This window comes from Ipomoea nil, unplaced genomic scaffold (assembly GCF_001879475.1).
Source record: "Ipomoea nil cultivar Tokyo-kokei standard unplaced genomic scaffold, Asagao_1.1 scaffold0146, whole genome shotgun sequence".
NCBI lineage: Eukaryota > Viridiplantae > Streptophyta > Magnoliopsida > Solanales > Convolvulaceae > Ipomoea > Ipomoea nil.
The window spans coordinates 1,435,310-1,458,938 of record NW_017616574.1 but is presented as its reverse complement, the minus strand read 5'-3'; the positions used below and the strand labels follow the sequence as shown (position 1 = coordinate 1,458,938).

Here is a 23,629-nt window from a genome sequence, read left to right as displayed (position 1 = left end):
ACAAACAAAATAGTATCATTGGGGTTAACGTTGTTGTTAAAGATGATTGGCCTGTCATACATAAGGCAGCTGGGTGGTGAGGGAGGGCATCATCAATGGCGGGTGATGAATGGGGCTAGAGCCTAGAGGTGAGTGAAGACAATAATGGGTCTTGGTTAGTTCGAGCCGCCCGGGAAGACGATCTCTTCTTTCTCCGGCAGCCTCCGCCGACGGGCACGGTGCGGAGGGTGCCGCCTATGGTCCAGTAGCGGAAGCAGGACTTGCAGAAGTACCTGGGCTGAGATAGGCTGTAGTTGTTGTAGTAGCAGAACTTTGTGTTGGTGGAATCGCACCTTGGGCATTTCAATGCAGATTGCTCATCTGCACATGCCGCCTTCGCCTTCTTCTCTTGCTGCTCTGCTTTTCTGCAAACCAACATGCTTTCCAGTGTCTGTGCAGATGCCATTTCAATTCCCGCCCTGCAAATTCCAAACAATATTAGACCACCTAAATTCTCTTTATTATTTTATTTTGAGTAACAGATTAAACTAGCAGCCACTATCTGAAGATGTATGTATACTGTCTTATGATCTTAATTTGTAAAAAAGAAAATAAACCAACTAGTTTAAGTTGTCCATAGCTAGCTGGTTAGCAAGCTCAAACTGTGAACAATAGTGTGACTCTAACGAGCAAAATACCATAATGAAATAAACCAATTCCACCTAATTAAATAGTTAATAATTGAATGGCTCAAACCAAAAAAAGTATTATATTCTTTCTTCTTCCTTTGTAACGATTGGTGTGTAGAAACAAATCAAAGAAAGGGATTAGCAAAAAAGATCAAAAAAATCAATTTAAGTTGTTTATATATAACTAACAAGTTTAAACTATCCAAAAAAGATGTAAACAATTATTTGTGAATCTAATTAGCAAAAAATTATAATGAAATAAACCAATATAAATTATCAATAGTTGATTGGCTCAAACCGAGAAATGTATTCTTCCACTTCTTCCTTTGTAACAATGGTAGAAACAAATCAAAGAAAGGGATTCAAGGAGTGAAGAATATATATATATATATATATATATATATATATATATATATATATACCTGAAAGCTTTTGAAGGATTGGGTTCCAGAAGAGATGTGATTATATATGAATATGAATATCTCAGATGAAGGGGGTTAATGACGCTCTTGCAGACTTGCAGTCTTAGCTTCCAACCTGATACATATATATATATATATATATATATATATATATATATATATATATATATAGGGTCCGGATCTGGTGAGGACCTAATCTTAGGTGAGGACGTGAGGACTAATCTAGATCATTAAATCAGAATGATGTATGATTGAGATTAAAAGAAATAAATCACACGGATTAAGAAAACAAATCCCTTTAAAATATTAAAATATATAAATTTAGGGTAAATCAGTCTTATTAAAAGATGTGCATTCCTATATAAAATGTTGTGCATTTCTATATTGAGTGTTGTGCATCAATAACTTCATTGTTGTGCATTCAAACCCCGCCAAAAAATCATACAGTGAACATCCAATGTTCTACGATGCATTGAACTATGTGCTATAATGCACAACTCCCTAGCCTATAGTGCACAACTTACAACACTAGGTTGCACAATCAACACACACGAATGCACAATCGTACTACCCAGGCATTTATACATATACACGACAATCCAAATATAGACAATATTATACTCAAAAGAACAAGCGAAAAAAAATAAAAAATACTGATTAGTTTGCATGGGCGAACACTCAATCAATTATGAAGAAATCGCGGCTCCAAATTGCAACGGTGATGATCCAAGAAAATAGGAAACCAATTTGGCTAAGGATTATACATGCGCTCACACTTAAAAAAAAATAGAAAAAGACACTATTATCCCACTTTAACAAAAAAGATCAATCCATGTCATCTCAAGAACTCAAATCTGGACCATCTAAATAAAAAAAACAAACGCACAAGATTAGTCCTCACGTCCTCACCTAAGATTAGGTCCTCACCTGATCCGGATTCTATATATATATATATATATATATATATATATATACTCCCTCTGTCCCATTTTGCATGTCTTACTTTCCTTTTTAGTTTGTCCCAAAATGTTGTCCTCTTTCCAAAATTGAACATAATCATCATTCTACTTTTTCCCAAATTACCCTTATGACTTTTGCTTTTATTTTCAAAAGTGAAAAAGTGAAGGGCATAATTGGAAAATACATAGCAATTACTTTAATTCATTAAAAAGCGTGCAAAAAGCAAATCAGACAACCAATTCGGGACGGAGGGAGTATATATATATATATATATATATATATATATATATATATGCAGACCGAGAGAGATTCTTCTTCCTTCTTCCCTGGTTCTGTCTGTCTGTCTCTCTCTTTCTCTCTCTATATTGCATGAGAGAGAGAGAGAGAGAAAATGGTGAGTGCGTATATGATTACAAAATATTGGTGTACCGGGATGCGTGCATGCATATATCTCTCTTCGATTTTTCACCCTCTTTGGGTGGCCTACATATACTAGACATCAACAGAATGCTGATGGGAATGAGACCCAGTATAGTATAGTAGTTCTGCTGTGATGGGAATCTAACGCCACCATGCAACTTTCCCATATCCAAACAATAATTTAGGTCTAATTATTCTACTTACGTGATTAGAGGCCTAACAAACATTTAGTCTACTACTCTACACTTCATCAATAGACTATACAATATTCCATCCAATAAACATACACTCATTATTGACTTTTATCACATAATGAGATAAATACAAGGTTAGATGATTGTTTTAGGTTGGTGCAGAGTGTAGACCATGTTAAAGAATTTTGTCCTAAATTGTTGACCGTAGAGTAATTCTATATTTGTCACTCTTGAGGTTCGGACCTTGCTCTCTTTTCTTAAATACGAGTTGTTATACTGTGAATCATCATGGTTCATAATGCTATGTAAATCATGGTTATCAAATGAAACTATAGTAGAATTAAAATGATACTTTAGTATTGTTAAAATGAAACTAGTGTGTGAAAAATGAAACTAAAAAACAGAGTTCATTCAACAACGTATATTGTCAAATGAAACTGTAGTATAATTAAAATGATATTTTAATATTGTTAAAATGAAACTAGTTTGTGTAAAAAATGAAACTAAAATTCAGAACCATACAATAACATATATTATCAAATGAACGTGGAGTGTAATTAAAATAATACTTTAGCATTATTATAATTAAACTAGTGTGTGAAAAATGAAACAACAAAATAGAGCTCAACAATAATGTATATTGTCAAATGAAACTGTAATAGAATTAAAATGATACTTTGGTATTGTTATAATGAAACCAGTGAGTGTGGAAAATGAAACTGAAAATCAGAACAATATTGTCAAATAAAATTAAAGTGTAATTAGAATGATATTTACTTTATGGACCACATTACTACATAGACCATGATCCACAGTACAATTTGTCTTCAAATACATCCTACTGAACTAGTAAGTCAAGTCCGGCAAAATAGAGAAAGAGAATATGTATATGGGATTAGGGTTTAGAATAATTAATTGAAGAAAATGATCAACGTATGTGGGACAGAATGATGAGAATATATTTTCTGTATTTAATGAATAATGTCTGAGAGTACAGGGAGCGAATATATAGATATGCTAGATAGAATCCTAGTCTAACACGAATAATATAGTCCTAGTCTAATATGAATAATAGAGTCCTAATACTCTCCCTCAAGCACAAGTAGTTTGGTCAGCCAAAACATTGAGCTTGGAACGGAGTAAATTAAAACGTACAAACGAAAGAGACTTAGTAAAGATATCTGCTATCTGATCTTTGGTAGAAATAAAATTGACTTGTAATTCCTTCTTTGCTTCTTTATCACGAACAAAGTGGTAGTCGATCTCAATGTGTTTGGTGCGAGCATGAAACACCGGATTAGCACATAGATAAGTAGCACCCAGATTATCACACCAAAGTTTGGGCGCAGAAGGTGGCGCAAACCCGAGTTCCTTCATCAGAGAGACAAGCCAAGTAACCTCTGCAGAAACATCAGCGAGTCCTTTGTATTCTGCCTCAGTTGAGGAACGAGCCACAGTACGCTTCTTTCGACAAACCCATGAGACAAGATTGGTCCCCAAAAATATAGCAAAACCAATAGTAGATTTTCGATCATCAGGATTGCCAGCCCAATCCGAATCAGAATATGCATGAATATCCAGAGAGGAAGAAGGAGTAATTTTAAGACTGAGATGTAGTGTCTTATTTACATACCGTAACACCCTCTTGGGAGCCGCTCAATCCGCAGTAGAGGGAGAGTACATGTGCTGACACAAACGATTGACTGCATAGGAGAGATCAGGACGAGTTACCATAAGATATTGCAAAGCACCTGCAAAGCTGCGATACTGAGTTGGATCAACATACGGCACCACGGCACCGGTCCCGGCCTTCGCGGTTGAAACCGGGGTGGCTACAGGTGCAATCAACCATACCTGCTCATTTTAAAATATCCTTCATGTACCATTGTTGAGGCAGAAGCATGCCACCAAACAACGGAATAGTCTCAATACCTAGAATTGATTATATCATTTTTTTTTTATGTTTAAAAGTATGTTGAATTGTTGTATGCATTTTGATGCTATTGAACAGCTTTTTATTGTATTCTATATTGAAGATTTATAAATTTCCAAATTAATAAAAATAAAAATTTAAAATATTTTATACGGCAATTTTACCCGGAACTGCCGTATAAAGTATATTAAAGTACAAGTATGGACGGCAGTTCTTAAAAATAACCATCGTCTATACTTGTATTTTTTATTGTAAAAGAATACTTTATACGGCGGTTCTACCCAGCACTGCCGTATAAAGTATATTAAAGTACAAGTATAGACGGCGGTTCTTCAAAATAACCGCCGTCTATACTTGTATTTTTATTGTTAAAAAATACTTTCTACGGCGGTTCTATCTAGAACTGTAGTATGAAGTACAGATAGATGGCATGCTTGTTTAGATTATACGGCGGTTTGTTAACCGCCGTATATAAGTAACATAGACGGCGGTTCAAAAAATCACCGTAAAAAATATTTATTTACAAAGGCGGCCACTTACACGACACTTCAAGAACCGCCGTGTATGTGTCAAAAAAACCGCCTTAGTAACTATGTTTTGTATAGTAGTAGTGTTCTTCAGTGTGTGAAGCAATCTATGTGTGGTGGGCAGGCCGCCGGATTGTGGACTGTGCAAGCTGGGCTATCGCACAGGGCCCTAAGTTTTAGAGGACCACCCAAATTTTAGAGGTCCAATATTTAATTTTTACTTAGCTAGTTTAGAAATAAACATTAAAAGTTTTCAATTAGCCTTAAAAGTCTTCATGAAGAAATGGTAGGAATGTGTGTTTATTGTATTTGACTTGGAAGTTAAAGGTTTAAAACTTGTGTGGTCCTCCAGTTTTGGACATTTCTTTATTTTTTTTAATCCTTTTGCATTGCGAGTTTGCACACACTATTATTATTATTATTGTTATAATTATAATAATTTATTCAATAATATATCTTTTGACTTCTTTTTTGTGTACAGTAACATTTTACCACCTTATTATTATTATATTAATTTTAAAAATTGTGATTTTGGTAGGCCTCATTTATTTATCAATCACAAAAATCTAAAAAGCAGCCCTGATGGTGGGGTGGCCGGGCAACAAGAGGAGACCAATTAAGTCAGCAAGGTACATGATGCATGCCTAATTGCATGCGTTGGGATCAGTACTGAGTAGGAGAGATGTAGTGATCATTTGACTGGTCAAAGTTTCACGCAACTCTCGTTCAAACAAGACACTGACACAAAGTGAAAGTGGGGTTGGGTTCATAGGAAGGTGAGCCATGAATGAAAAACGACAGGCACACAGTATTATATTATTGCTCATAGATTCCACCGGTTTTATTCATACATACTTGCATTGTGGAATGGAATGTTATTGGATTCTGAGACTGACTCAGATCAAGCCTTGATACGCCTCGTGCTTTCCGCTGCTTATTTACAAAAGGGAAAATGACACTTTTTTTCCCTGAGTTATATACTTATAGCACGTTTCACCTCTGAATTATTTAAGTGGCTCTTTTCCCTCCTAAAATGTTACATGGACATATTTACCCTTAAAATAAATATTTTATTTATTTTTCTTCTCCAACAAATTATTACTATAATTTGGTTCAAACCAAACAGATATTATAGCAACCAAACTAAAATATTTCAATTACAATTTAGAATCAAAACGCGATATTTAGAGTTTATTAAAATCACAAATCGAAATGGCCGGTTCATGTTCCGAACTGAAAAAATAAAATACATTTATTGTTGATGATCCAGTTTTTTGGTTCATAAATTTAATAAATTAAAATCTAAATATTGAATTCTAGATCTGAATCATAATCGGAAACTTTTAATTCGATTGTTATAGTGTCCGGTTCAGTTCGAACCGAACCGTGGTCATTGCTACATATACACAATAATTTGTTGGAGAAGTAAAATAAATAAAATGTTTACTTTAAGGGTAGAAATGTCAATTTAATATATCAAGGGAAAAAACCACCACTTTTAAAATAATTGAGGGGGCTAATGTGTTTACATAAATAATTGAGGGGAAAAATGTGCTATAAGTATATAACTTAGGGGGAAAAACTTTTTCCCTTTACAAAAATTATTGCGTAGATAAGAGAGAGATTGTGATGAAGTATAACCTACCAGCGTAGCTTCTTTTGAGGCCAAAAATCATATAGAGTGGGATTTGTTTGTACTAGGGATAGTAATGAATCCAATAATAATTGATAATTGAATTTGAAACGGATTTGAGTAATATAATTTTAAATATATTCATGTTCATGAATGAATAAATGGGTAAGTTCGTACTATTTTCGTTGTTATTTCTAGTTTGTATGTATTCATGTATGGTTTCTTTGAAGGACATAATGTGGTAAGATTTTGTAATAATTTATTAATATTGTCATCTTTGTTATATTATTCGAGTTCAAAATTCAGCTTAACTTAGCATCGTTTTTTATGGGGTTATAAGACCTACCGTTTTATTTTCTGATAATTAAATATCATATGCTTGTCATTATTTCCCGACCTAGATATATATCAATGGAATTCTCGGCCTCAATATCAATAGAATGGCTTCTCGACATGGAGATCATAATTAAATAGAATGGCTTCTCGACCTAGATATAAGACCTAACGTCGTAGGATAGCCGAGGTTAAATGAGGTCATTTAGTCGAAGTTAAAGCTATTTTCTGTAGTAGTGCTTCCTGACCATCGATCACAACTAGACAAGTTAAATTCATCGTCATTTCACCAACCATCACGTCAACAGCCATCACGTCAATAGCTTACATGTGCTGTGACCAACCTAATAAGCTCCCAATCAATGAATGCCACAACAACTATGCCAGCAACTTGTGATCATTATATTGCATTGTCACTTAGTATAAATAGAGCATCCTAACTAGTGATTGGGGACTGAATTATCACAACTTGTATTGTACCATTCGAAGCTTTTCAAACTCGAAGGGACCCTTACATGCATCCACATTGTGCCTCGGTATAACTAAATGGGGTAAACCAAAACCCATATACTTATATCGATTTACATCATCAATCCTCATTCTTTATAAATTGTCGATGTTCTTCCTTTTATAATGCATTAATTTTGTTAAACACAAACAAATTAAGAATAGGCACCTAGGAACCATAAATGGACAAAGTAACAAAGATCGGTGAACAAAATGAGGACAAGGTAAAAAATAATCATGACATTTTTGGTCCCCCATAGTTGCAATTTGCCTATTCTCTTACCACTTCATCACTACTAGCATTAAAGTCGGAAGTTGATGAAATTGAGATGATGATATGTATGGCAAGCAATTTTGTGAAAAGGATAGAGAAAGGAAAAATTTAATACAACTTATACAAGTATATTAGTACGCGTGTATTTATTAGAAATATATATATTTTTATAATGGGTATTGCTATTTGTACCACCCCTAGTGAAAAGTGGGTGTAAATAACTTTGAATTGTAAAAAGGTGAAAATTTTAACAAGTACATAGGTGGTGTAAATAGCAATAAGGGTGCAAATATGACTATTTATACAAACCTAGTTAAATGTAATTTACGAGATTCCATAATAATTTTAAAAGATTAACATGTACCATTAATAATTTTTAATTAAAATTTTAAATTTTAAATAAAAAATAAAAATAAAATAAAAAACCATCGCCTTCTCCCGTGAGAAGGCGAGGGGATGCCTTCTCACCGGAGAATGCGATGTTTTTAAAATTTTTTTAATTTTTAATTATAATAATGTTTGACTAACTTTAATGAAAGTGGTGCAAATAATAAGTTGTTCTATTTACATCACCTATAAAGCTAGCACATCTATCAAAGAGTGGTGTAAATAGCAATAAGGGTGGTGCAAATAGAATTCCCCATAATAAATTAATCTTTATCACATGAGTAAGAGAAAAGTAAATTTATAAGAATTTTTTATTATAATAAATCAACCTATATATGTTTTTTAATTATTTTGATTATGATTCCGATTTCCAACTTTTGCTCCTTATCAAATAAAAAAAGTATTTTTATTAAATCCATTTTAATTATGAAATATTTAATTTTGTTTTTAATTTCAATTATGATACTCTAGCATCCTCAATAGACATGGACTTTATGGAGTTTTTGGCGAGGTGATTAGGAGAGAGAACATGGAAGAGAAAAGGGAAAGAAGAAAAAAAAAATTACAAATGAAATAATGCGTCTCGTCCACACGTCGGGCTGGGTGCTCCTAATGCGCACCAAGGAACAGTTTCACTGATTTGGTGAGGTCCACAAATCTGACAAAAATTAAAGTCTTTCTGCAAAGACCTAAATTACTTTCTCTCCTTCCTTCCTCTTCTACCTAGAATTACATTTTCTCAAATGCCCTTAAAATTAGACCAGGTGCTCTAAGTTCAATTGGTACATTGAAAAAAATTATTGGTAATCATATTATTAACACATGTTGACTAATCATGAGTGTTTGGTGAAATTTGTTTATGGAATTATCACTCTCAATTAGAATATTATATTTTCCAAAGCAAATAATATAAGCAATTGTTTTTTCTTATAAAGTAGGGAATTAGTTGCTTGGGAACAGACAATATGTGCTATTCTAGTTAATTGATGGACCCAAGGTGGATGTTTTAGTTCACTATCTTTTATACTATGTTTGGATGAGAAGTGAGTAGAGAGTGAGTGAGTGACTAAAATAGAGTGAGGGAATTAGTTGCTTGGGAACTCCATTTTTTTTTTTAATGCTGACTCTATTACATCGTAGAATCTGTTCAAATATACTTTCTCAATTTAATGAAGTACAAAGAGTCAACAATGTCTCCACTGAGACTCGATCTCATGACCTCGCACATAGAAGAAGTCACTATATCCTCAACTCCATTTAAATTGGTTAAACAATTAGTTTGGTAGTCATGATGTTTTAAGTTTGATACTTCGCAAGAATTGTCTATTGACATTCTTTGTTTGAGCTTGTTAGCTATTGGCAACTTAAACTCGTTTACAAGTAGTGCACCTTCGATTAAAAATATTATGTTTGAGATTACTCATTATCTTACTAAAAACATGTTATAAATTTAAAATGAACCCGTATGTGCAAATTAAATCTTGGACTAAGGTCTGTCATGTGCATTGTGGACTGTAGTCTAATTATGTTTTGTACCTTTAAATTTAATGTACATAATATGCTATAACTTCATATACATAATTTGGCCCACAAATCGAATAATGAATTATGGTCCAATATAATAATTGACTTGTAAATCAGTGGTATACATTTACAATGATTTAAAAAAAAAAAAAAAAAAAAAAAAAAGTGATTGATGTTCATGTTAAGTTCATGTTCGAGTGTCTTGGTGCAAATTATGCTATGGAAAGTAGATACGGTTTCAAAAATGTTATAATTGTGAATATAGAGTTCAAATATTATGAACATAGAGTTCTTAATTATGAATATAGAGTTCAATAATTATAAATATGAAATTTAAAAATTTATGAACATAAAGTTTTATAATTATAAATATAGAGTTCTGTAATTGTGAATATAAAGCTTAATAATTGTGAATATAAAGTTCAAAAATTATAAATATAAAATTTTACAATTATGAATATAAGGTTCAGTAATTATGAATATAAAACCATGTCCATCTTACAAGGTTAACACGGTTCCACGGCATAACAATTGGTGTCTTGGGATTGTGTCTAAACTTGGATGGCCCAGTTAAATTTGGAGGATAAAACATGAAAGCAAATTTGGGCTAAAAGCCCAACTTTCCACGATCCACTGACAAGTAAGTGATTCATCAATAGTTATGCTGTGCAAGTGTGCAACCGAATGCACCATGCATGGTGCATACGATGCAAAACGATATCGTTTTGACTAAAAATGCGTGTTCCACTTAAAAAAAAAAAAAATCAAGTTCGATTCTCTGCAATAGCATTATTGTGGATATATAGTTATGAATTTCTGGATATATAGTTATGAATTTATGGATATTTAGTTCATTCATTGTGGATATTTAGTTCAATCATTGTGGATATTTAGTTCATTCATTGTAGATATTTACTTCATTCATTCACTGTGGATATATAGTTATGAATTTATGGATATATAGTTATGAATTTCTGGATATATAGTTATGAATTTATGGATATTTAGTTCATTCATTGTGGATATTTAGTTCAATCATTGTGCATATTTAGTTCATTCATTGTGGATATTTAGTTCATTCATTGTGGATTTTTACTTCATTCATTCACTGTGGATATATAGTTATGAATTTATGGATATATAGTTATGAATTTATGGATATATAAAAATGCTATTGCGGGGAATCAAATATGATTTCTTTTTAAAGTGGGACGCACGTTTTTTAACCAAAACGACGTCGTTTTTGCATCCGTATGCACCATGCATGGTGCATACGGATGCACAGCATAATTTGCGGTGATTCATGCCTGTATCCACTTATTATCTTCGAACGTGCATTTTGGCCCATACACAATTGTGAACATTCAGTATGTAAATTGTAAATATTTAGTATATAAATCATATATTTTGATCCGAGTTTACCTTTTAAGGTGGATCCGAGTCCATGACATAACTGTCGAGCATATATTCGAAGAAGCCCAAAGGTTTGTAGTCGAGCATATATCTTGTGGCAAATTATATCGTGCACTAGGGCGCACAACATGGTTGCAAAAATCGCGCCTAGGCGCTAGGACGCTAGGCGGCCGAACTCCAATTTTTTTTTTTTTTTTTTTTGACAAATAACCCCCTAAAAAATAAAAATAAAAACAAAAATTCGGGCGCCTAGCGTCTTTTTCATCACTCGCGCACAATGCATTGTGCGCCTTGGCCCAAAACGACGACGTTTTGTATCTGTTTATTTTTTTTTAGAAATTTCGTTTCCCGTTTCTGCCGTTAACTACTCCTAAAAACAAAAAAATTCTCTGTTTTGTATGTACAGAATTGTATAATAGAGTACACATAAACTCCTAACATAATACATATAAACTCCTAACATAATACACATACTCTAACATAATACATAATAGACAAACTCTTAACATAATACACATAAACACAAGTGTTAAAAAAAATATAACGGACGAAATGGTGTCCGCTGCGTCAACTTTTCACCAACTTATAAAAACGACGTCATTTTGAATGGTGAGTCTTTATGCACGATATAACGATTTGATACCCTGTACCCAAACACTACAAAAAAACGCTGAAATAACGACGGATTTGGCGACGGACGCATTTCGTTGCTAATTTACCGACGGAATAACGACAAATTAGTGACGGATTTTATTTTTTTTGTTAAATGAATATTTAACGACGGTATAGCGACGGATTTACGACGAAAATTGCGACAGAATAGTTCCGTTGTTAAATGCGTAGCTAAATTTAGCGGTAAATGTTGGCGCAAAAATTAGAGACAAATTTGCGACGGAATTTTGTGCCGGATAATTTCACAATTTTAATTGCTACAGAATAGCGACGGAAATATATTTCCATCATTAAAGTTGCAAGAGACATTTATTCGTTCTTACTATCTAGCGACAGATTTGCTTATTGGTCGCTAGATAGCGACGGAATTGCCTATCTGTCGCTAGTTAGCAACGGAATCCATTGTCGTCGCTGGATTTATAATGTGAATTTAAGTGAGTTTATATTCTACTGACGGATATTTGGACCGTCGCAAGAATTACGAGCGGGAGGTAATTTTTTTAATATTTAACGACGGATCTTAGATACCATCGCTAGCTAGAATTGGGATTAGTTTGTTTTACGCTCAAACAATCCTCGCTACCTAGAACCCTACCTCTTGCTAACACTCAGACTTCTCCGCTCAAAAAACGCTCTGACGACCGCCGTTAGTTTCCTCCGCCCAATCGCTCGGCCGACCACTGCCCATCGCTCACCGCCAATCGCTCAGACGACCACCACCGTTAATTTCCTCTCACCGCCCACCGCCGGCCGGCGCTGCTTCTTCGTCAACCGTCGCTTCCCCTGCCGCCTATTCCGCTTCTCTGGTATGTATTTCTTTATGGCTTCTCAATATTTGAGTGTAAAGTATTTTGTGCATTAACAGTCAAATATTGAGCCTGGTATTGACCAGGCCCGGCCCAGGGGCATGGGCAGCCTGGGCACCTGCCCAGGGCCCAAGTCTATAGGGGGGCCCATAGATAATATAGTAATATATTATATATTATATATATTATAATACTTCGTACTTAATACTTCATATATATTAAAAAAAAAAAAACTAATAACAGAAGACGGAAAGACGGGAATACGAAGAAGAGACGCCTCCCTCTGCCTTGCCGGTCGCACCTACACCACAGTCCATAGCAACCCTTCAATTCTTCTCAACGGTAAGAATGAAGTTATTAAAAGCTCAGAAGTCAAATAACAGTCTTCTACCTTGCCTTCACCGCTCTTCAGTTCGCCGCCTTCTGCTTCTTCTTCGCCACTCTCCAGGTCACCGTCCTCTGTCTCGCGGCCTTGCCTTCAGCCTTCGCTGGCTTAATCTCAGTAATCTGCAATTGCAAAGGTATTTTATGATTTGGGAGTTTAGGATTTAGGAATTGCATATTACAGTCTAAAAACAAAATGAATTACAGATTAGGTTTAAAATTGGAGATTAGGTATTGCTAATTGTTAGTTGTTAATGTAATCTGAATGTAAGAATTGTTAATTGTTAGGATTTAGGGATTATTGCATTGTTAATTGTTAGGATTTAGGGATTATTGCAGATTTAGGAATTATTGCAGATTAGGTTAATTGTTAGGATTTAGGAATTAATTGCATAATGATTTAGGATTATTGCAAATTAGGAAAAGTTGCAGAATGATTTACAGAATTAATTGCAGAATGATTTAGGATTATTGCAAATTAGGAAAAGTTGCATAATGATTTACAGAATTAATTGCATAATGATTTAGGTTTAAAAGTTGGGAATTATGAATTGTATTTGTCTTATAATTCTATTTCTTAGGATTCCTATGTATAATGAAATTGTAAGTTTATTAGGTTTACTATATCAAGATTGCTTTTATTTTATTTTATTTTATTTTATTTTGTAAGTTGTGTAATGTGTTTATTCATTTATTTATGTAGGGATTGAAGATACATGTTTATCTGTTGGTATTGAGAAAGATATGTTAGAATATTAATCTTGATGCAATTATCAATGATTTTGCATCGAGTAAAGCACGTAGAAATTTTTTGTCATGATTATTTTTGTATTTAAAAAACTATTGAAAATTTTCTAATCTTATTTCTTGTTATTTGATATTCTAATTGCTTTAGTATTATTAAATTTAAATTTAAATTTTTTATATAGGGACCCTTTTTTAAAATTTCGCCACGGGCCTATAAAATGTTTGGACCGGCCCTGGTATTGACAAATATTGAGCAGATTAAGCAGATTAGTGTCATATTTTACGCATTGCAGTTGATTTGAATTCTGGTTACTGTGATATTGCTATCTGAATTCTGGTTACAAAATATTCAATGAAAATGAGTTGGCTTACTATGCATTGCCATTTTGGTTACACATTGCAGTTGAATTGAAGTTTTGATTTTGGAAAATGAGTTGGCTTACTATGCTAATTATGCGCTTTTGTTAAAATCATGTGAAGATAATGTTACAGCTCTTGCTTGTCAGTGGTTTTTTGGCTAAATATTCAATTTTAAATGCAAGGAGATATTTAGAATTCCGTCATTATCAGCTTTCTCTTCTTTTAAACAAGACCTTTCTTTTGACTATTCTTCTCTGTTGGATACAAGGAGTAGAGGTCACTCTATCTGACAAGCTATTTTGCCTAATAATTTTGTTTTAAAACCTTAATAATAGTAGGTTTAATCATAGTAGCCAAACTTCAATTATGGTCACTTAAACCTTATAATAGAAGGTGACAAAGATGCAGCAAGTTACCATATTGCTTTAAATTAACATATTAAAGTGCATAGAAAGGATAACCTTGATTTTTGACTAATAAGTTGATACCTTGAGATTATTCACCTAAACAACAATCAAAATTCAACACTTTGGTGGCTAAAAGAGAAGTTGCCAAGTTTAATATGCATCTTGCACCAGTGTGGGATTTGTGACTTTATCCAAGCTCTCTTCAAATCTTATGTATATTAGTATATTACAATTCATGCTTAATTCCAAATATGATCTGCTGGCTGTTCAATACTTCAGTTAAGGAATTTCAAGTCTATGCATGGTCGCTTCTTCAAATAACAAATTGTGAATCTTTCCTCATTCACTGTTAAATGAATGTTGTTGAATTTCTTTGCTGCTCAAACTCTGTCGAATATTTGAGTCAATTACAATACTCTGTTTTTTACTATTTAAAATTTTCCTAGCTAGAGAAAAAAAGGGAAACTTAATTAATTCTTAAAACTTTTGTATTTAGTAACCAAAATCATAATATGAGATTTTAGTCTTTTACCACTCGAGTTTGAAATAAGGTTTCTTTCTACGGTTATTATACCTGTATTTGTCTATATTATGGTTAGCTATTGTGTTTTATTTGCTGTCTTTGTGAGCTCAAAATGTCTAAGCGGCCAATACTATCGTGGTATAACTGTAGTTTCAAGTCGAGAATCAAAACTATTGACTGGGAATCACATTATTACACTCAAGATTCATTTCTGACACAGGATGCTCCTCAAACTGACAATAGATTTTTTTTTTATTTTTTATTTTATAAAAATTATATTAGTTCAATGCATTGACATGTGTTGTTTTGTTATTTAATTTTCTTTACAGCTAAGTATGAATGCAAAAATGAGGGTAAGAAATGACCATATGAAAAGGCAAAATATATAATTTTTGAATCTATAGAAATGAGCCAATCCATGGAATTGGAAGAGCTGCAGAAGCTTGCTGATGATCAATCTGAAATGTACCCTCTTGGCCCATCTGTGGCACTTACATTCTTGTCAGTTTTGAAAGATTGTGAGTCACACTGTTTAAATGAGGGATTAGAAGTGAAAAGGCTTGGGGGCCTACATGTGATTGGGACATCTTTAGATGAATCCAGAAGAATTGATAACCAGGTTAGATCTAATTAATTTGCAAGATTTCCAGGAGGCAGTGACTACTTTTGCCTCAGCACCGAGTATTTCTCTGTCGTCAACTCAACGTCGTCGTCACTGGGAACCAAACGTTTGCATCAAGCACTAAAGCCTCCCTCCGAGTCAAAATTCAGGCACGCCATTCGCCGACTTTGCTAGCATTCCAGGTAAATTTGCGGAATTTCGTTCATATGTTTGTCTCTACATTCTGCATTTTGTTTGTGCTGTTCTTTTAAATATCTGAAAATGTATAACTAAGTATTCCTGTGAACCCACCACATATAGAATGTTATTGAAGATCTAGGCTTTGTTTTTATTTCTTTTGGGTGTTCTTTTAGATATCCAAATATAAAACTGAGTCTGAGTATTCCCTTGAACACAAAATCAGTGTTATGAATATGGCTTCTGTCTTTTCAATGCATAATAATAATAATAATAATAATAATAATAATAATAATAATAATAATAATAATAATAATAATAATAATAATAATAATAATAATATTATTATTATTATTATTATTATTATTATTATGTGATTATCATTGTTGTTCAGGGTGCTTAGTAAACTTAGCGTTTGATTTTTTTTTTTTTTGAATACAAAAATTACATGGTTGGGTAGATTGCTGAAATAATTTTATTTTCCCTCCTGAATCCAGGTTCTCAGATGTCACATTCACGTCGCTTCAACTACAATGGTGATTCAAGTTCCCAAGATACTACTGATGCTCCAAGTTCACTTTGGACCTTAATTGATATGAAAAACTTTGGTAGATTTAAGGAGAGACAAATATAGATATACATCCTCTTTTTTCATTAGAGCCCATTCCCTGGACAGGCAAAACGAGGTGCTTTGTTTATAAACATCAACTCTATATGTACTTCATTCAATGAATACTTTTTTTATTTTTTATTTTTTTTTATTGTTATTGACGTTGAATTTTTTAATATAATATATTTTTCAATTATATTATTAAAGTATTATAAATATAATGTAGTTTTTAATTATATTATTGAAGTATTATATTATGGTTTAATATAGGTATGTGATATGAATTAATTGGTAATTTTTTAAAAAAAATATTTAAAAAATTTAGCGACGGATGTAAATTGCATTAAATTTGTAGCTAAATACGTTAAATAGCGACGGATTTTCCGTTGTTAAATCTAGCGACGGAATTTTCCGTCACTATTCTTTTACAAATTTCGTCATTCAAATTGTCGCGGAAAGGAAATTAGCGACGGATATTTGTAAGTTTAGCTACGGAAAATCCGTCGCTAAAATTAACGACGGAAAAAAAAGTGCGTCGCAAAATCTAGCGACGCCACTTTTAGTGACGGACCGATTCCGTCGGTAATCTGTCGCTAAAGCTATTAGCGACGGATTTTTCCTTTTCTAGCGACGGAATTGTCCGTCGCTATTTTCGTGTTTTTTTTGTAGTGAAAGTGATTATACATCAAAAAGGAGAACTGGATAAGTGACATTATTGTCCATAGTAAAAGTAGAACTATTATTTTATTTAGAGTGAATTCCATTTTTTGTTCTACTGTTATAGGGGTCTTTCCAATTTTAGTCCACCTTAATTAATTTTGCCAATTTATGACCACTATTATTGAACTCGTTCCACTTTCAGTCCACAGTTAGAAATTCCGTCAGTTGGTCGTGTAATCTAGGGGTATTTCCGTCTTTCTATGTTTTCTCTTCACCTGGTTAAGCTTTTCGCTGGTTTTCTTTCTCCTGAGCTGACGTGGTGCCGGAATTCGGAAAACAAAGATAACTTTCCCGTCACTGCAAATCCAAAGAGGGATTACTAAGCAAACCAAAGGGAAGCTTATCTCTTGTATTTTATTATTTTATTTTTCCCAAACCCAAACGCCTTTCTCTTTCTCATATGTGTTTCGTTGGAGTAACGTGCTGCATTTCGAGCTCCAACGCCGTCGTTTTCTCCGAGTCGTTGCCTCCGGCGTCCTTATACGTCGACGACATCCACCCTGACGTCACCGATGACCACCTCAACTACGCCTTCTCCGAGTTCAAGAGCCTCGACTCCAGCTGCTCACTTTCTAGAAATTGCATCACAAGCCGGGAGCAAGAGCATTTTCACACAAATGCTAGAACAGAAAATCCGATGCAAGATCGATCAAATTCGACTCGCACAATAGTCAGAATTGATAATTTGAAGGAGAAATCAGAGGATTCTCACCCGATTTTGTCGCGAATCTCCGATCTGGCCGCGAATTTGGGAGGAACAGAGCCGATTCTGCCATGGAAGGAATAATACTCCCCCCATGCCCCTCGCATCAAATCCGTCAATTGGACATCGGATTCCAGCAGAGACGACCATAATCCACTGGTGAAATTAAATTGTTGCCCAGGATGAAATTTGCCCTGGAGCCCTAGAATTGCAAAAACCAAAATCGAGCAAATTATCATAACTATGTTTGATAGTGTTAATTCCCACGTAAGCGGTAAATAAAATAACACGAGACCAATTAAAGCAATTAAAAGTCTTTAATTGATCAAGGTGAAGGTCCTAAGTACAATCTACAATGGCTATTTCGAGGGCCGACGGACTGCGGTCGGGATGCTCTGAGAATAGCCTATCGATCGTCCAAAAGTCCCTCACACTGTTGCAACTGCGGGTATTTATAGCCGCTGGGCCGGAGACACAAGTCCGGCCGTTCGGCATGTCTCCCACGTAGCAACCACGTGTCCTCTTCCCGGGAGCCTTTGCCTGTCAGTGCGTAGTGCCGCCACGTGTCTTTTCGCGGCTCTCTCGCCTAAGGGCTATCGATCGGGGTTAAAGGACGTCGGTCGGGTAATTCCCGGTCGACAGCAGATCGGGTTCTTCCAAGAGAGTCCGACCTGTAACCTGCACAAACAAGAATAAAAGGCGAAGGCATGTCGGTCGGGGTATTCCCTACCAAGAGCCCCCCAGCCCGGGCCTTTTTGACCGCCCGGGAAAAAACGGGACAAGATGTAGAAGTCCAACCGTCGGCCGCAAAACCGACCGGCCAGCTGTCATTCCCTCACGCCACGTGTCGACCTCTGCCGGCCTCTGCGACCCCATCAGTCACCTCGGAGTCTGGAGCGGTCGCGTCACGCAAGTGGGCCGTTTCCTGCCCAAATGTCTTCTTATAAATAGGCCTTCATTTAGCTCATTTGAACTTTTACCAATCTTCTGAATCGATCGGAGCATCCAGAGCATCCCGAGCGAATACTTCAGCAAGCCAGTCAAGCAATCAGCTTTTAGCTTCTTCTCGCCAAGTACTATCACTCGGTAAGCTTTTCTGCCCCTTAGCTCCTTTAACTTCTTGCTTTATATTTCTATTATAGCCGGCTATAGGCCTTAGCTGACCATGACCGGGTCAGAACGACCCTAACAACGTCCCGTAGGAAGTCAACATGTCGGACACGGATAGCCAGAACGCCTCGGTCGGAGATTACGACGATGCGGTCGAGCAAATAAGCGAGGAAATAGACATCGAAGCATCCTCGCCGGAGGTCGTTCAACGACCGCGAAAAGCCCCCGAGCAACGAAGGTCTTCAAGCTCGGAAAGGTCAACGAGCTCAAGCGGGTCAAGCAGCTGCAGCGGCGAGACCTCCACAAGCGGGGAAGGCTCCCCAATAGGTGGCGTTCGGGAAACGCCTACCAGGATTATTGGGGATTACCCCCAGGCCGCACCTCGGGCGGATGATCGGGAGAACACACCGGAGCCGGTCGAGGAGGACCCGGTCGCACCGGCTGCCGATGGATTCGCCTTCCTGAACAGGGATAACGTAGAGCAGCAGATGAGCAAGCTAACGAAAGGCGAAGCGGCCAAAATCGCTGCAAGGCTCAATGGTCGGGTGGAGTTTAACACAAGCCGGCAGCTCGGGAATATAATAGACCGCCATCAAGGAAAATGGATCAGGATGCATTTTGACTCCCTGATGGCCCCGATCGCCTTCCCCTTCCCGGCCCTCCTGACGGCATTCTTGGGCTATTACCAGGTCGTCCCGGCCCAGATCTGCCCGAACGCCCACAGGATTATCGCCTGCTTCCCCCAGATTTGCGCCCGACACGAAGTGTCCTGCACGATGGAGCTCTTCAACTTCATCTATCAGGTGAAAGTTCTCCCGGCCAAGTATGGAGGCGGGTTCCTAATGACTCAAAAAAAAATAAACGACGACGTTTTGTATCTGTTTATTTTTTTTTAGAAATTTCGTTTCCCGTTTCTGCCGTTAACTACTCCTAAAAACATAAAAATTCTCTGTTTTGTATGTACAGAATTGTATAATAGAGTACACATAAACTCCTAACATAATACATATAAACTCCTAACATAATACACATACTCTAACATAATACATAATAGACAAACTCTTAACATAATACACATAAACACAAGTGTTAAAAAAAATATAACGGACGAAATGGTGTCCGCTGCGTCAACTTTTCACCAACTTATAAAAACGACGTCATTTTGAATGGTGAGTCCTTATGCACGATATAACGATTTGATACCCTGTACCCAAACACTACAAAAAAACGCTGAAATAACGACGGATTTGGCGACGGACGCATTTCGTTGCTAATTTACCGACGGAATAACGACAAATTAGTGACGGATTTTATTTTTTTTTGTTAAATGAATATTTAACGACGGTATAGCGACGGATTTACGACGAAAATTGCGACAGAATAGTTCCGTTGTTAAATGCGTAGCTAAATTTAGCGGTAAATGTTGGCGCAAAAATTAGAGACAAATTTGCGACGGAATTTTGTGCCGGATAATTTCACAATTTTAATTGCTACAGAATAGCGACGGAAATATATTTCCGTCATTAAAGTTGCAAGAGACATTTATTCGTTCTTACTATCTAGCGACAGATTTGCTTATTGGTCGCTAGATAGAGACGGAATTGCCTATCTGTCGCTAGTTAGCAACGGAATCCATTGTCGTCGCTGGATTTATAATGTGAATTTAAGTGAGTTTATATTCTACCGACGGATATTTGGACCGTCGCAAGAATTACGAGCGGGAGGTAATTTTTTTAATATTTAACGACGGATCTTAGATACCATCGCTAGCTAGAATTGGGATTAGTTTGTTTTACGCTCAAACAACCCTCGCTGCCTAGAACCCTACCTCTTGCTAACACTCAGACTTCTCCGCTCAAAAAACGCTCTGACGACCGCCGTTAGTTTCCTCCGCCCAATCGCTCGGCCGACCACTGCCCATCGCTCACCGCCAATCGCTCAGACGACCACCACCGTTAATTTCCTCTCACCGCCCACCGCCGGCCGGCGCTGCTTCTTCGTCAACCGTCGCTTCCCCTGCCGCCTATTCCGCTTCTCTGGTATGTATTTCTTTATGGCTTCTCAATATTTGAGTGTAAAGTATTTTGTGCATTAACAGTCAAATATTGAGCCTGGTATTGACCAGGCCCGGCCCAGGGGCATGGGCAGCCTGGGCACCTGCCCAGGGCCCAAGTCTATAGGGGGGCCCATAGATAATATAGTAATATATTATATATTATATATATTATAATACTTCGTACTTAATACTTCATATATATTAAAAAAAAAAAACTAATAACAGAAGACGGAAAGACGGGAATACGAAGAAGAGACGCCTCCCTCTGCCTTGCCGGTCGCACCTACACCACAGTCCATAGCAACCCTTCAATTCTTCTCAACGGTAAGAATGAAGTTATTAAAAGCTCAGAAGTCAAATAACAGTCTTCTACCTTGCCTTCACCGCTCTTCAGTTCGCCGCCTTCTGCTTCTTCTTCGCCACTCTCCAGGTCACCGTCCTCTGTCTCGCGGCCTTGCCTTCGGCCTTCGCTGGCTTAATCTCAGTAATCTGCAATTGCAAAGGTATTTTATGATTTGGGAGTTTAGGATTTAGGAATTGCATATTACAGTCTAAAAACAAAATGAATTACAGATTAGGTTTAAAATTGGAGATTAGGTATTGCTAATTGTTAGTTGTTAATGTAATCTGAATGTAAGAATTGTTAATTGTTAGGATTTAGGGATTATTGCATTGTTAATTGTTAGGATTTAGGGATTATTGCAGATTTAGGAATTATTGCAGATTAGGTTAATTGTTAGGATTTAGGAATTAATTGCATAATGATTTAGGATTATTGCAAATTAGGAAAAGTTGCAGAATGATTTACAGAATTAATTGCAGAATGATTTAGGATTATTGCAAATTAGGAAAAGTTGCATAATGATTTACAGAATTAATTGCATAATGATTTAGGTTTAAAAGTTGGGAATTATGAATTGTATTTGTCTTATAATTCTATTTCTTAGGATTCCTATGTATAATGAAATTGTAAGTTTATTAGGTTTACTATATCAAGATTGCTTTTATTTTATTTTATTTTATTTTATTTTGTAAGTTGTGTAATGTGTTTATTCATTTATTTATGTAGGGATTGAAGATACATGTTTATCTGTTGGTATTGAGAAAGATATGTTAGAATATTAATCTTGATGCAATTATCAATGATTTTGCATCGAGTAAAGCACGTAGAAATTTTTTGTCATGATTATTTTTGTATTTAAAAAACTATTGAAAATTTTCTAATCTTATTTCTTGTTATTTGATATTCTAATTGCTTTAGTATTATTAAATTTAAATTTAAATTTTTTATATAGGGACCCTTTTTTAAAATTTCGCCACGGGCCTATAAAATGTTTGGACCGGCCCTGGTATTGACAAATATTGAGCAGATTAAGCAGATTAGTGTCATATTTTACGCATTGCAGTTGATTTGAATTCTGGTTACTGTGATATTGCTATCTGAATTCTGGTTACAAAATATTCAATGAAAATGAGTTGGCTTACTATGCATTGCCATTTTGGTTACACATTGCAGTTGAATTGAAGTTTTGATTTTGGAAAATGAGTTGGCTTACTATGCTAATTATGCGCTTTTGTTAAAATCATGTGAAGATAATGTTACAGCTCTTGCTTGTCAGTGGTTTTTTGGCTAAATATTCAATTTTAAATGCAAGGAGATATTTAGAATTCCGTCATTATCAGCTTTCTCTTCTTTTAAACAAGACCTTTCTTTTGACTATTCTTCTCTGTTGGATACAAGGAGTAGAGGTCACTCTATCTGACAAGCTATTTTGCCTAATAATTTTGTTTTAAAACCTTAATAATAGTAGGTTTAATCATAGTAGCCAAACTTCAATTATGGTCACTTAAACCTTATAATAGAAGGTGACAAAGATGCAGCAAGTTACCATATTGCTTTAAATTAACATATTAAAGTGCATAGAAAGGATAACCTTGATTTTTGACTAATAAGTTGATACCTTGAGATTATTCACCTAAACAACAATCAAAATTCAACACTTTGGTGGCTAAAAGAGAAGTTGCCAAGTTTAATATGCATCTTGCACCAGTGTGGGATTTGTGACTTTATCCAAGCTCTCTTCAAATCTTATGTATATTAGTATATTACAATTCATGCTTAATTCCAAATATGATCTGCTGGCTGTTCAATACTTCAGTTAAGGAATTTCAAGTCTATGCATGGTCGCTTCTTCAAATAACAAATTGTGAATCTTTCCTCATTCACTGTTAAATGAATGTTGTTGAATTTCTTTGCTGCTCAAACTCTGTCGAATATTTGAGTCAATTACAATACTCTGTTTTTTACTATTTAAAATTTTCCTAGCTAGAGAAAAAAGGGAAACTTAATTAATTCTTAAAACTTTTGTATTTAGTAACCAAAATCATAATATGAGATTTTAGTCTTTTACCACTCGAGTTTGAAATAAGGTTTCTTTCTACGGTTATTATACCTGTATTTGTCTATATTATGGTTAGCTATTGTGTTTTATTTGCTGTCTTTGTGAGCTCAAAATGTCTAAGCGGCCAATACTATC

General features: G+C 35.3%; 1 protein-coding gene across 1 annotated transcript; it reads right to left on the bottom strand.

Annotated features, from left to right (window-relative positions):
* Positions 1-1,221, bottom strand: LOC109174588 (dof zinc finger protein DOF5.3-like). Its single transcript, XM_019323820.1, has 2 exons — positions 1,091-1,221; positions 1-458 (listed from the first exon to the last, which is right to left on the bottom strand). Exon 2 carries the CDS (start codon positions 443-445, stop codon positions 116-118), a length of 330 nt encoding a protein of 109 aa, XP_019179365.1. The 5' UTR covers positions 446-458; positions 1,091-1,221; the 3' UTR covers positions 1-115.
* Positions 1,222-23,629: the final 22,408 nt, after the last annotated feature.